Raw genomic sequence first — 15,375 nt, forward strand, 5'->3', positions numbered from 1 at the left:
ACAGGGAAAAACCTTTCACAGAAATTCAACTTGGGAATTCATTACCCTTTGGACTGAACATATAAAAGGGTTATTTGAAGGGGGAAGGCAACAATACATGGGCACCCTCCACTCACATATTCTATTGGGAACGCCATACGTTGGTCAAAACATAATCAATATGTCAAGCCCTCCATCCTCTTGTATATATCCTTTTCTGCATGACGTGTTATTCCCTTTATATTTTTCATACATAGAAATAAAAAAAAAATCATTCAAATAAATTTGATTATGTTTTACTTTATATATATATATATATATATATATATATATATATATATATATATATATATTTGAAGAAGAAATGCAACTACCAACAAAGTTATGCTTCTATATGTTCATTTTTAAAACGTCATATATGTATCTATTAGGATGGTTTTTCTTGATAATAATTAGAATATTTTTACAATAATTTTTCCATTTAATAGAAGATTAGAGCAAACATTGATAAAGAAGTATATAGAGAGATCAAAGAAATTCAATAAGAGAAGAAAAAATGAAGCAAGTGGGGAATTAGACGAGAAGCATATTAAGACATCCAAGCCATTGATTTGAAGAGCAATAAAAGTGTTGACAATATGAAATGTTGCTTTTATTGTTTAATTTTCAAATACATATGATTCCAAGGTTGCTTCTTATTCTATCTTTGTCGGACGAACCGGTGTCATTTTCTGGCAATACGAACATCACCAAGGACAATCCAAGACACGGCCGTGTCGTTTACTGTCACAAAAGTCTCCTCCACTCTAAGTACATTCGAGTTATAATTCTACAACGAGAATTTTGTGAAATGCAATGATAAAAATTTCACCATGTCAAAGAAATTTGCTGTTGTAAAATTCTCCCAAGCAGGGTGACACTACTCATGCATGTTTAATTCTTAGTTGAATTGTGAACCTCCCACCTTGACTTTTAGTCTTATTAAGCCGTTCCCACTATTAGCTGAATGTATAATTTCCATGCCTTACTATGAACTAAAACTTGGATCCAGAAACTCAACCCTTTAAGTAAGCATTAAGATGAGGAATAATTCTTTAGTATCTTACATTTTCTTCATAGACCATATATTTTCTCCAAGAAAACAAGTTTATCCTTGGCGGGCATATTTCACATGTAATCACGACCACTAGGCATGTGCTGAATCATCAAGCAACTAGACAAGTTGTACCTCGAATTTAAGCGAAGAATATACTCCATGAATGGTGTTTGAAAAGGCAGAGATCTAGGCATGGTTTCACGTTGGATGATAAACAATTGTCGACAATCAAATTATCTTTGACCCCAAGGTGTAAAAAGGACAAAAGGGTTAACAATTATTTTCATGCCTAAGCAGTGAGCTTTGGTGACTACAAGCAAGAAATTAAAAAACACAGATGTAGAGAATCACAGGCCGATGCGGAAGAGGTCACGCTTCCTGGTCCTGCGTTTATACATTCAATTCACCTCATCGCAAGCTTTGCAAGCAATTATTTAAGATTTTACGATAAATGCCCCAAAAGTAATTAATCGAGAAAGGAATAAAATGCTAATCTCCCGGTTAAAAGAATTTTGTAGGATAAAAGTTTGGTAAGATTTCTCACAAATAACTTAAAAAGAATGGCTGAACCAGTTCTTACTGCTCTCAGGACTCCTCCATTTCCACATACTGTGAGTGGGAAGCGGCAAGAAGAGCAGCTCCAATGCCAGAACCATCATTTGAATGCTCAACCACAATGCTTTCAGACACCTCTTCTCCAAGCAATTCGCTTAGGGTGTTCTCCAAACACTTGCGGAATTCTGCATAGTGCTCATATAGTCCACCATCCATAGCTATAACTGTTCTTTGTTTCTCCCCTACCTTGACTGTGTCTCTTCCCGTTTTCTTCAGAATGCCTAGTATACCAGCAGCTGAAAGACGTGCCCCACGGGTGGCAACAATGTTGCAAAGCTCAACAATTACTTTTCTCATCTTCACAGACGTATTTGATATCTGGAAACAGAAAAGATACAAGCAGGCTTAAAACACACAACACAATATATGTAGTGGCTTAACATTTGCATATGTCACAAGGTGTATCCAGGTGTTATGCTTTCAGGGAAGCTTCAATGCTACCACAACACTGTATTTATCAGTGATATATATATAAAATTCCACTTTTGGCTAAGCAAAAAATAAAAAAATGACTAGCAGTTCAGCTGCTAGTAGTCTACTTGCCATAAATATCACCATCTATTGCTTTAGGACACAAGACAAGATAATACAGACAACAAATAATTCAATTCTAATCACAACCACCCCAGAGTGTTAATCAGCTTTCAAAGTTGAAAGTAAAACATATTCTCTGCACTTCTCTACTAAAATAGCTTCAAGCCAGTGATTTTTTTTTTTTCAAGGATAAGTTAAGCTAATGATGTTAAGGAAGCTGTTCATAGAATCAAAAGGTCCTCTAAATCAACTCTGAAGCGATTTTAATCATGAGGAAGTTGCAAATGTGATCTTGCATATTGGGTGCAACCAACATTATGCATGACCAAGAAATTCTCGAAGAGAATCGAAAAAGTTCCATAAGAGATATGATGAACAAACAAGAAATTCAGGCAAAAATAAATGTGAAATAAACAAGTTTTGATGATCAAGTGTAACATCTGGAGAATTTTACAAGATTAAAATATACCTCAAGAGTATCTTTCAATTTATTCGCTACCACTTTGAGGTCAGGGGAAGTGTCCTGGTGCATTGCTGACATGACAGGTGTCCTGCAAGTTAACAAAACTCAAATATTACTATTCTGCAGATCTTGAACACATTACAAAAGTGCATCTTTCAGTGTAGAAAAGGCCATAATATCTGATAAAATGTCCAAAACATAACAGGAAGAAGTGAATGTGTCCCATGCCATGAACAGTAATCCAAGGTTAGTGAAAGAAAACATTTCTTTACCACTTCCAAAATCATTCCAAATTATGTAAGTAAAACGAAATTAGGTCAGACAATGGTTACCACACTGCCAAATAAAGTAACAAAAGTGTAAACAACCAGTGGCAGTTCCAAAGTATATAAGTAAAACGAAATTAGGTCAGACAGTCATCCACGCTGCCAAATAAAGTAACAAAAGAGTAAACAACCAGTGGCAGTTATTAAATGCTATATGCAGCAATAATCATACTACAAATGACATTTGATACAATACATAAGAAACACTTCATAAGAAGACCATGATGGCTGGAGCCAAGGTAACAGCTGGCCACAAAGTAGGCTTTTTGCATACATTAACCAAAATATAATTTAACAACTACAAAATCGCACAGTAAAAATAACCTTTTGAAAATCACTGATGAAAAATGTTGACTAATATGTTTAAGTTTAGATGATTAGAAGAGCATCCTTAGACCCAGTTATTAGCTTCGCGGTGAAGGTAGTAAATGGAGAAAGGAGAGCATAGCACTGATGACAAAGAAATTGTTCCACAGACTATTTACAAGCTATAAGGATAAATTACACTTAATCTCAACAACATATACAGTGGAAATGATAATACAAAGCATCCACTGTTACTATCATGCCAAATAGCAGACTTCTAATGATGGTTCATCCATCATTCTGAACCTTTGACTTCTATAGTTTGCGTCAATTCAACATTTTCAATAAATAAAGAATTGCCCTTCACTCACAGGAGAGAATTTTCATATTTAAACACATTTCAGAAAGGGAAAAAACTTAAACCATTATCCTGCTCCTTTTGATTTCTTTACACAAAATTACCGTAGGAACCATCTTCCACAAATTATTTCCATTTGCAATTTTTTCTATTAATAGCATAAAAGGAAATCATATGTGCCATTTGGGCTAAAAGGCAGTGGGGATTGGCAATCCTAAATTTGAGCTATAGTGCTCTCTTTTTGCGTCAAACACAAAAAACATCAATTATCTATTTTCAAAAAAGTTTGAACGGTAGACCTTGTGATTGGAAATTTTCCCATCATAAGTATTTCAAGCTAAGTCATTGTTCATTTTTGTGTAAATAATGAATAAAGTTAATTGTTGATGTTGAAGTATCCAATGCAAAGGTGGTTAAAGAGGTGGTCATATGTTGATTGTATGGTTAGACGGTCTGCTTTCTGCTTTACCAGCAGTTCCACTGAGATGCAGTGGCTGAGAAAAGGGAATAGGGGGAGTAGCTTTAAAAAGAAATGTAATTTGCGTATATATGGATTCAAAGAAATAAGCATAGAATCAGTGAAAGAAATGTCATCTCTTACGAAGGTATACAACTTCATTTGATGATGGTTATGCAAAGCCTCACATATACTGACTCAAATTTAATATTGTTCTTCAAATATAGAAAGAACCGACCTAGCTAGATCCCTTCAAAGTTCAAATTAATTATTCTCATAATCTCACTGAAAAAATGTTTTCTAGGAATGACCTTTCTTTGCAAGGACAAACAATATGTTTGATAACAGTTTTCTCATTGCAAACATAGTGAAAGACATTTGCATACAGCACTACAGAAAAAATGTTAACCAGTCTACAGAAGTAGAGTACAGTTGATGAATATTAACTGGAATCAAACAAAAGGAAATACAATATCCAGAGCAAAGAAAAATTTTGAAAAGAAACAGCTCAATAAATAGAAAAAATGCAGCTCAATAACTAAACAGCTCAGTTGAGGAAATTACCTCAATACAAATGGCACTTTAAGTTTTGGTGGAACAATGTCACCAAAAAATGCAGCTTCCTCAGCCATCCTAAGCAGAACTCTGCGAACAATTTCTCCCAAATACATACCAGATATTATCTTCTCATAAATCTGTGACAAATCAAACGAACGTAAGATAAACAAATTATGTTAAAGAGAAGGCCAAAGACGAAGGAGTCAGAACAGCACAAAATTATGCAGTTACCTGTTCACCAGGGTTTAAACTCTCAGCATCTAGTGCATGGTCATACTCTGTTAATGGAAGATGTGATGACCTAAAGTTACCCCACTCCATATTGATAACCTTCAGCCAAATATCAACAGCAACTTCAATATTCATCCCATACCTAATTAAACAGTTCTTCTTCAAACTTACATGGATCTCTCATTGATTTTTAATTGTGACATCAAGAAAGAAAAAGGAACAGTCTCAAAGCCATACAAAGTTACTAGTAGCAATTAAAGAAAAGCTAACCATCTCTTCTGATTTGGGTAGTAGACCATGCCATTTTGGTATTGCATGTGCACGTTCCACATATGCTGCATTTGATCCAGTACCAAGGATCACAGCTGCAGCAACATCACTGTTGGTATACCTACCTCCAGCAAGTGTTCCAACGGTGTCATTCACCTAAAGTCAAAATGGTTGCAATAAGACACTAGGGCCTAGGGAAAAGAAAAATAATAATAATGAAAGCAAGACAATTGTTCTGTTTCAGGTTCACTGATCAAATTAAAGTATGAGAAGGACCTATAAACATTGAAAGAGAAAATCCTTAACATAAACCTACCAGAGCTGAAACACGCATGTCAAGGCCTTGCCTTTCCATGGCTTTGGTTAATTCTGCTACCACATCTTGGCCAACCTGTTAATTCAGCAGCCAAGAACAGAAAAGAAATATAACCTTGGGATTAAAAGAGCAAATGGTATGAGAAGTTGCATTAATCAATTATATAAAGCAATCAAAGCACAGTGATATGCCTTGAAGTAGTATATATGAATTCTTAAAAATCAAATACTTCTAAAATTCCTTTTTGATATATTATTACCCTAGTTAAACTAACTTCTAGGGGACAAAATATATGGGCAAATTTTTTGGGAAAACTTCTACAACCTTTAAAATTTGAAAAAAGATTAATGCACAATAAGTATGAAAATAAGTCTGAGCAATTAGTACTGACTGTGTCATCTATAGAGAAGCCTTTTGTCCACCTAAGAAGGCTTCCAGAAGAAATGGATGTTTGCATCACAGGGAATGAGAAGGTAAAACCAAGCTCCCTTTGTCTACCAGGAGTTAGTTGAAAATCTGTGCCTTCTTGAGCTACAAATTTTGCAAGTTCTACTGCAATATAGTCAAATAGTGCCTGCAATCAAGATCACCTGTCAGACATTAGATACCTTATGCCTGAACTAGTTTCCAGTCATTTCTTTAACAGCAGAAGTACTTACATCTGAAGTCCCTGTCATCAAACTTGGAGGAATAGACACCTCCTTAAACTGTTGATTGACAATACCACTACCCTTCCCTCCCAATTGCACTCGTAACACACGGAAGTTAGTTCCACCAAGGTCCAATGCATAAAATAATCCCTTCTCATTCCTAATTCAGGAAACGAAAAAACATTACAATCTAATCAACTAAATCTCTAATGGAGCACCTAAATATATGAGAATCAATAGTAGACACACAAAAATAGTTATATTAACATGTCATTCATCCACCCCAGCCATGTAGAGAAGAATCTTCAAAGTGGATCAGATAGAATATAAATTCCTAGATGTGCACATATGTAGAGAGTCCCACATGTAGCAAGTGCCATGAACTTGATCCCGCATAGGCAATCTCAAATAACAGCCATCCTCATATTGACTGATACCAATATATGTTTGACAAAAGGTCCACCAAAGACTTAGCTGTAGCTGAGCCAAAATATTCGGGCATACATACATAGACGTATATATTAGCAATATATGACTGAACATTGATCTTTAATGCACGTTAGATATAAGTGACAAACACCCACATAAAATCCAATCAAAAGAGATCAAGTAAACACATAATTATACATTTTTAAAAACAAAGGAAAGAAATTGAAATACCCGGTAGGCAAATTGTCAACATAGCTGATGAGCATCTTAAGTTTGCTGCCACCTTCAGAGGCAAGGCCAGCATGCATCTCTACAGTCATGGCATCAGCCACTTGTCTCAGCTTCCAAATCGGGGTCCCACACTTTTCTTCAAACTCTTTAACTATCTCCATTGCTTTTACCCACCTCCCTGACTTCTTCATTTTTCGATGAACCACCACCGCTGCTGCCGCTGCCACCGCGACCCCACACACCACCGCCACCCCAACGGCCACCTTGCCCATTTTCCCACCCCAAAAAAATGGAATTTCTTTCTGTTTATAATAAAAAAAAAACTGGAAAAAGAAAAGATCTTGCAAAATAAAAGAAACCCTTTTTTTTTTATTTAATCACAAATGGGAATTTGCATTTATGTGATTTATATCAGTGAATGGTTGTTGAATCTAGATTAGAATTTGTGTGATTAAAGAACAAATGAAATCAAAAGTAAACAAAAAGCAAAGATCTTGCGTTCGCCTAGAGAATGGAGGGAGAAATAGAGAGAGAGGCCAGGAAAATGGTGTCAATTTTGGCAAGTGTTTTTGGGTTTGTTTTGTTCGTAAAGGTTTATTTTTATTTTTTGGTTTTTATAGCTTTTCTGTCAGAGAGCTATGGTGGTTCATCCAAGTGAGGAGACTGTAAATTTAACCCAAGGGGTCATGAGTACACGTGTCTATTTGGTAACTACACCGTAGGTATTTTAAAAAAAAAAAAAAAAAAAAGAAAGAAAGAGGAAAAAAGGTGAAGTTTAGCATTGACTTTCTAGAAGATTTTACCACAGGACTTTGCTTCGGTACTTCGGTTTTTCTTTTGATGCTTTTCTTCCATGTTTACGTGCAGAGAGTTGTTTAATATTTTACCTTTCCTTGTTGTTTACCCAAAAATTCAAACAAAAAACTTAATTAAAATTTCCTTTTGATATTTATTTATCTGCACTTTGGTTATCTCATATTTGATTAGGATAAACATCTTGCATTCGCTTATTAGATTAAACAAATATTTAAAAGTTGAATCCTTGTTGTTATCCTTTTATTATTATTATTATTATTGACAATAGAGAATCAGAATTTCATGGAAGAGATATAATATAAAAGCTTCTACGAGGAGTCAATCCTCGACATGTCCGGCTGTGGTGCTAAACGTGAACACGAATTGCTCGTAGATCTATCTGCTACGTTAGAAGCTAGAATAAATAAATAAATTGGGATTTGAGTTGGGCAAGAATTAATTGTTGTCATTTTAGACCAAGAATCAAAGCAAAAGCCCCATTCACCAGGCAATGAGAATGGTAGGAAAAACCACCAAAGCCAGCTTTACAGTGGCATTCAAAGAAATTCTAGTAACTAAAAACACGCTTCTGCCAAGAATGAGAGAAAAGAGAGATGTTCCATATAATTTTATTGCAATACATGACATGGCGGGTAGCAGAGACTACTTAAAAGTTGCATAGAGTTAGGCCTTGAATACCATTACACATCACATCTCAACCATTCCTTCCATATAAAAGAACCCTCCTAGAGACACCCTAACACACTACAACCTGGAAAAATTCTTCACCTATATCCCATACCTTTCCACTGAGTTTGTGCCAAGCACACTCAAGATAATGCAAGACTTCATTGCCTGTCCAAAACAGGTACTCTCTCTCTCTCTCTTTGGTTTTTTACCTTTTTTTGACATTTTCTTGTTCTTTTCCCCTTTTTTCCCCTCTAGAGAACAGAACAGCAGGCAACATAAGCGAAAAACTGCACAGAGAAGCAAGCTAAAGCCACACCCCAGATGATGTTTAGATTCTGCCAACTGGTTCTTGCCCAGAAACATAGAACCAAGGAACAGGTGCCTGAAAAAGAGAAATAATGAAAGCCAGCAACTAAAATTACACTTACCCGAACTGCTGGCTTTCCATGTCTTTCCTCTGCGCAACAACAGTTTCATAAACTTATCTCTCATGCTGTTGACGTCAAATTCAACCTGCTATTGAAACACAACAAAAAAACACCAAAAGAAGCGGGTATAAAGAAAAACATTGCATATAGATCACAAAAAGACAAACTCATTTAAAATTTCAAAATCATGCCTTATCACGGTATTCTGCACAGTTTCTGAGTCAGCTTCATTCATGGACTTGAGAACCACACCAACAGCGGCATTAGGCTTCACATCAGAAAATCAACGAACAAAAGCAAATAGATTAGGTAAAGGTGATGACTTAGCAGAGGAAAATATTCAAGAGAAAGAAACTGTCCAGTCAAGCCTAAATTAGTGAGCCTTTCATCTATGAATCACAACACGGCCCAACTTGCAGTACATAAACCAGTCAGAACATATTAAATAATCTCTTCAAGGGCAAAAAGATTTCAACTACTCTGTCCACAGTTTCTCCACGTCTTGTTTGGTTACATGATCTATGAGTCAGACAGAAAAAACAAGCAGTGTGACAACAAGCATAACAATTATGGAGCAGAAAACCACCAGATAATGAAATGATTAAATTCAGGAACTCTAAGGCAACCTATTGAGAAAAAAAATGACTTCAAATATCAACGGAAAATGAAATGATAACCAAACAGAAAATGATCAATTAAATCAGCAAAAGTTAGGGGAAAAGTTAGGGAACTTATATCCTAAACCTCTAACTCTTTCTGTAATCCATCTTCAAATACTCTGTTGTGATCAGCATGTTCATCCTCCAAAGAAGATTTTGAATCTGCATCACATGAATCACTCTGAGAAGATGCTGGGATAGTAATCCCTTCTATGCTCCCATTATCACCTCCATTGCTCCCTTCACTGGATTCATTCCCAATATCCTCATTTGAGCAAGAGCTGATAGTGCTGGAATTAGATGATGCATTCCCTTCAGCAACTCCATTCATTTCATCTAAATCAGATGTAGAACAACCTGAAGACATTCTGCTAAGCTCACAACTAATAATCTCAGGAGAAACAGATTCACTACCATCAAGATTCAGCCGTTTCTCCGGCTTACTATGCTCATTATTTTCTCCTTCAGGATCCTTTTTCCTTTTAAGGCATTTCCCACCAGATTCAGTACATGCAATATGATTGTTATGGGACAGTTTATCAGACTGATGGTGGGGAGTAACCCGTGGATTCCAAGGATGTTTGTAGCCATCTGGCAAAACATAAGCCGGAAGCTGCTTTCTACGAATATGCGATACATGGATTTCCATCCCAGGTTTCCAATACATGTACATGCTTACCGAATGCCGGAATTCATCAACTGATCCTCGTATATCAAATTGCTGACCTTCCTGAACTATTTCCCCCTGTTTCCTTTGTAAACCCATAAAGAAGGCACAACAGGCACATGGCTTAGATGCATCTACATACTCATGAGGATAAGGATGGCACTGCAACTTTCCATAAGTGACTCGCTCAATCTGTAAATAATATATTTATAACACAGATGAGATAGAAAGAGAAAAACCTCTAATGTCTTCATTTCATGAAGAATCACAATTAATCAAAACTTAAAAAGTTTAAATGCCATGCCATAAAGGGATAAATATACCATCAAAGTAAGCTGCCTTAGCCGGGATTCCACCCAGCCTTTCCAAGCACGCAAGTCATTGGCATCAGCTGCAACAACATCAACCTGAAGATAGTTTTTGTAGCTTTCGAAGAACAAATAAGGCTCAAACAGAGCACTCCACTTTACTCTATTCAGCTGAATCTCCTGGATTTAGAAGAGATAGGGTAAGGAGCAGTATCTAGCTATAGACTAAAATAGAGAAATTGATATCCATTCTCTTACCTCACAAATGTTGTTACCATATTTTAACTGCTCCGTCATGACTCGAAGGGTGCTTGCAGATACATTATAGCTAGAATTCATGCATGGATAGGCAGGTGTAATTATTGGCATAAGATGAGTCCTATCACGAGGATTTTTACGAGGATCCCATACAGAAAATCCAAGTTCATCTTCTTCAATTGCACAAAGCGTAACTGGGTTTGGCCAACGCCACTGAGTAAAGACCCTAAAAAATCGTGAAACAAGCATAATAGGAACTGCATTGGGATAAAGCTGGCAAACTCGAGCTACAAGAAGAGCCCAATTAACACCACCAAGAAATCCAGTCACCTGAAAATGGAGATATATGTTAAAATAAATAGAGAATGAAGAAATGATGATAATTCGAAAAGTATTAAGGGAAGAGGACTAACATTAGAATAAACACCACGCCTTTTAGCCCAGAACTTCAGACATCGGAGTGTTGTGCGAAAATGCTAAACATTTAAAAGTGTATGCAGCTTAGCAAAAGAGTCAAACAAGCAACTATTACCTAAAAGGCAGGAAAACAAACCAAACCTTTAAAATGTAAAAATCAGGTATGTAATAAGGCACCCTTCACCTCAGCATTTGGAACTAGTTTCAGAATTTGATCTGCAACCCGGCAGCCATTAAGACTTCGAACGGTAGGCTCATCAACATTGTACAATACCGACACATCAGAGATGTCAAGATCCTGTCCACAGCAAGCTTTCATCAAATACATAAACTAGATAAAAATCAGAATAGTCTTCACCTGGGAGAAACAAAATCAAACAAAAAAGATCTAAATAAAAAAAAATGTGCTACATTTAAAACAAATTAAACATGCCTAGTATAAAACTGTAGTAAAACCTCCCCAACATGTTACGTCATGGAGGAAACTAACCAAGAAAAATGCACCAAAAAGACATAAAAAGCGTTCATATGAAGTCATTAATATGTTGCTTAAAAGAATCAACCAGAGAGGGAGAGAGACAAACAGATGCACAGACAGAAAAGCAAAACACTAAAAGCTCACACACAAGATGAAAGTGAGAGGTGGAAAGAGGAGCAGCACTTTTAAATCTTCCACAAATACAATTCTTAAAATTGCTTGAGCAGAGATATCGAAAAACAAGGCGCTAAAAGTTGCTTTACATTTGTACAGAAACAGATACCTCTAATAGAATTTTTAACTAAGGAAATAAAAGGTGATTTAGACTTACTTGAGGCACAACCAAAAGAGAGATGCTTGCATAAAGAAGGTCAATTGATATTCCATCAAACTTAAATTTCATTACAGGGACATGAGCATCTGGAACAGGTTGTAGCTCAGTAACTTCTTCCCTTTCTGCCAGGATGTTGTGCAATACAAAGAAGAAATCTTCCTGGTTAAGACAGCAAAATGTCTAGATACGTGAATAAAATTATTTTAGAATTCATAAATCAATCAATACAGCCATGAACAAATTCGTACTTACCTCTCGGTTCACATAGGATGGTCCCACACATAAAGTGTCTACGTCAGAGCCAGGTCCATGAACCTATCAAAACAATAAACTTAAGCAATATATCTGTATACAAAACAAGTAAATTACAGAGCTTAAGCAATGTACTGTATATCGAACATGTAAATTACAGATTAAATGATAATGCTTTACTAAAAATAGCAGACATGTTCCTAGTAAATCAGTATGCTGTAAGCCAATCAGACAACAACAACGTGATGCTAAAGACAAGATTCCAATGAAATATAGTTAATGAAGTCTGAATACGGTATGCAGTGTAAAAGAGAAAGAAAAAGATAAGACACTCACCCCAAGTCGATAAGAACCAAAAGTTAAAATGACTGCTTTTGCATCTTCAACCATCTGACCTGTGTAACCCCTCAACCGAGTAAGTTGCTTCACCCAATCTGTTACAATCTAAACATAATAAAAAGAGATGTTACCAAAACTGTGAAAATGTCATAGCAACAATACAAACCAGCACAGACACGTCAAACACAGGTTAAACTAGTGCACGCAGGATAGCAGAAAAACATCAAAAATGCGTTTTGAGGTAGGTCATTCACCCTTGTTTCAGAGCTTTGTAACTGGAAAATATGGTTTAGATTTAATTTAGAGGGGAAATAATCTAGATAGCTGCCTACAGTAGAAAATTGTAGAATTCTTTTTAGCAGAAACTAAAGAGAGATAAAACCATCAAGTGCTAGTAAAAATGGTTTTTAGGAGGCAAAATTTTTAAAGAAAATGAACTTAGAGAGTTACACCACCTCCTAATGTCTGATAAATAGATGGGGCATCAGCCCAAACAACCAGTTAATGGAAAGCAACGAACTCAAACACAGCGAAAATTTAGACTTGAGATAAGAGTTGAAATATCCAAACACACCATTTCAAAGATGATTACTATATCAGAAAGCAACCATTTAATAACTCCACATGTGCATTTACCCTTTTCTTCTTTTTCTTTTCTATATTTTCAACTTATCCATGTCAGGTAGATAACTGTTGAAACCACAGAGTAGGTTATTCAACAGGCTTTCTAAGGCAAACATGAATGAAAAATCATAAATATCTGATTCATTTTTACTATAACATTCCAACTGATAAAATAACATTGAATCTATCTCAGGACACCCATTACGCTTAATCAAAATACAGACATCATTATCATAGTGCTTAGAGTAGTATAAATTACTAGCCCGCAAAATAAACAGCTCTAGCTAGCAGTATGTATACGGGAAGGATGAATATAGGTCATATTTGAAGTTCTTGTGAGTGTGTTCCACATTATTTATCCATTTATAATTTGACTATCAGGTTTGGTTATAAAAAATCTCACGGTTAATTAACTATGCTCACTAACCATAATAACTGAAATTTACGAGCACCATCCCAGAACCTGCTGAAGTTAAGCCCTCTAGGCATAATGCATTCTAGATAAACATGAATAACATATACTCCAACAGGTCAGTGAGAAATATCAATAGAGACACCTGAATTCAAACTGTTTCAATCAGGCTCACTAAATATTTTTCAGTAGTTACTCACAGAGAGCTCACTGACGAGAACCCTGAGGTTCACGTCATACTTAAAGTTTAAACATATGCTTAACACGATTACACAAACCTAACAATATAGAATATCTTAACTAGGTTACTTCCCAATCTTCTATCTAAAGACTAGAGACGAAATACTGGCAACTATAGCATTAAATAAGAAGTTATCCCATACAATCATATCTTATGAACCAAACAAGCATGCACTGCTGCGACATCAGATCCCAAATACAAGAACCCAACACTAAAACTTTCAGATTCATTTATTTCATACTTTATTTTTTGACCTAATTTGTTAAATCAACTATGCTGCATTCACAGAAATAGTCGAAAGAAAAATCAACATTTTCTTAACATAGCATTCTAAGTAACACTCGCATGATGCAACTTTGAGAATTTCACAAAAACATAATTTTCTCCAAAAAAAAAAAAAAGAGAACATGCAATTACCTCTTGAATTCGACCAAGAACTTCTTCTCTCTTTGCAGTTTCTTCTTCGCTCTCATAAAGCCCAGCTTCCACCAAAAACTGTCAACAATTTTGCACCCAAATAAACACAAGACAACAAATAAATTAAAAATATCCCAAAACAAAATCTAATATTTCCAGGTGCATACCTTTTCCAATTCACGACTTCTTTGTATATCGGCTTCGGAGGGACCTGCCATTGATATCGGCTTTGTTACACCGTACTGCTTCACTGGCGCTGCCACCGGCGGTGTCGAACCACTCAATCCCTCTGAACTCACCATCTCGCTATCTATCTATCTATCTATCAATTTACCGCCAAAAAAACAACCCCTACTCTTTTTTAAATGAAAAAAATATAAGCGATTTCGATTCTTGAACGGCTCAACAACGAAAACTTTAGCTTTGGACGAAAATCCAAAAACAAAAGAAAATTTCTTGGATCAAGCAAATCAAAGAACAGGAAATTGATGTAAAATTCGGAAAGGACAAATTTTGAAAGGGGAAAAACAAAAAACCAAAAGTAGAAGAGAAAGCTTAACGGAGGAGGCGAATGAGCCCTTAAAGAAGAGGTCTCAGAGAGAGAGAGAAGGGGGGCGGTAGCGGGAGAAGGGTTGATTTTTCCGGGGTTTTAAAAAGGAAAACGACGAACACAATCCGTGGTTTTATATATATATATATTATTCCCTATTTCGGATTGGATTTGGATTGTGTTTTACGAATTCGGGGGGGATGGACCGGGTTCATCTCAGGTTAAAAGCTAACAGGAGATCAGGTCCGGTGTACGGATAGATGAGGTGCCACATCATCATCATCCGAGTCGAAATCCAGGGTTCTGAATATGCCACGTTAACCAACATTGTATAAAGAATTGAACGCCTCCTCTCCTTTTTGACACGGCGGCTCTCTCTTTCTGTTTCGTTTAAGCCGAATTGGAAAATCTCCCAAATACCAAATCTGCAAATGAGGATTCAAATTTCAGGCCATGCACATGTTACTACGTCTCTTAGTAACATTCATGCGTATGAGTTGCAAACCTTCTTTTGTTAATTTGTGACTCTTTATTTGTTTTAATTTTTAAATCAAAAGTCTGATTGCACAAACACTAAGGCAACTAATACAACAATGCTCAAGATCATCTTCGGACAACAACAGCAGCTAAGGCGGCAAATTCAAACCTGACAACCTTATATACGTACACGATACACCAGCACTCTAA

General features: G+C 36.0%; 2 protein-coding genes across 4 annotated transcripts; both read right to left on the reverse strand.

Moving 5' to 3' along the window:
- Nucleotides 1-1,415: 1,415 nt before the first annotated feature.
- LOC18596028 (hexokinase-2-like) lies at nt 1,416-7,470 on the reverse strand. The gene is made up of 9 exons (XM_018123410.2): nt 6,820-7,470; nt 6,169-6,319; nt 5,901-6,083; nt 5,510-5,584; nt 5,194-5,349; nt 4,924-5,022; nt 4,699-4,829; nt 2,694-2,775; nt 1,416-2,008 (listed from the first exon to the last, which is right to left on the reverse strand). Exons 1-9 carry the CDS (start codon nt 7,089-7,091, stop codon nt 1,661-1,663), a joined length of 1,497 nt encoding a protein of 498 aa, XP_017978899.1. The 5' UTR covers nt 7,092-7,470; the 3' UTR covers nt 1,416-1,660.
- A 743-nt stretch (nt 7,471-8,213) lies between these two features.
- LOC18596029 (nuclear poly(A) polymerase 4-like) lies at nt 8,214-14,820 on the reverse strand. 3 transcript variants are annotated; one of them, XM_088807142.1, is made up of 13 exons: nt 14,306-14,820; nt 14,139-14,216; nt 12,442-12,549; nt 12,106-12,168; nt 11,851-12,012; nt 11,226-11,339; nt 11,038-11,100; nt 10,625-10,954; nt 10,382-10,546; nt 9,806-10,250; nt 9,477-9,727; nt 8,924-9,000; nt 8,214-8,820 (listed from the first exon to the last, which is right to left on the reverse strand). In XM_088807142.1, exons 1-13 carry the CDS (start codon nt 14,438-14,440, stop codon nt 8,793-8,795), a joined length of 2,019 nt encoding a protein of 672 aa, XP_088663268.1. In that variant the 5' UTR covers nt 14,441-14,820; the 3' UTR covers nt 8,214-8,792. The 3 variants fall into 3 exon arrangements, with proteins under 3 accessions (XP_088663268.1, XP_007024324.2, XP_007024323.2); XM_007024262.3 differs by having other exon boundaries at nt 8,214-8,817; nt 9,477-10,250; nt 14,306-14,818; XM_007024261.3 differs by having other exon boundaries at nt 9,477-10,250; nt 14,306-14,817.
- Between the last annotated feature and the right edge of the window lie 555 nt (nt 14,821-15,375).

This window comes from Theobroma cacao, chromosome 6, assembly GCF_053813885.1.
Source record: "Theobroma cacao isolate CCN51 chromosome 6, ASM5381388v1, whole genome shotgun sequence".
Taxonomy (NCBI): domain Eukaryota; kingdom Viridiplantae; phylum Streptophyta; class Magnoliopsida; order Malvales; family Malvaceae; genus Theobroma; species Theobroma cacao.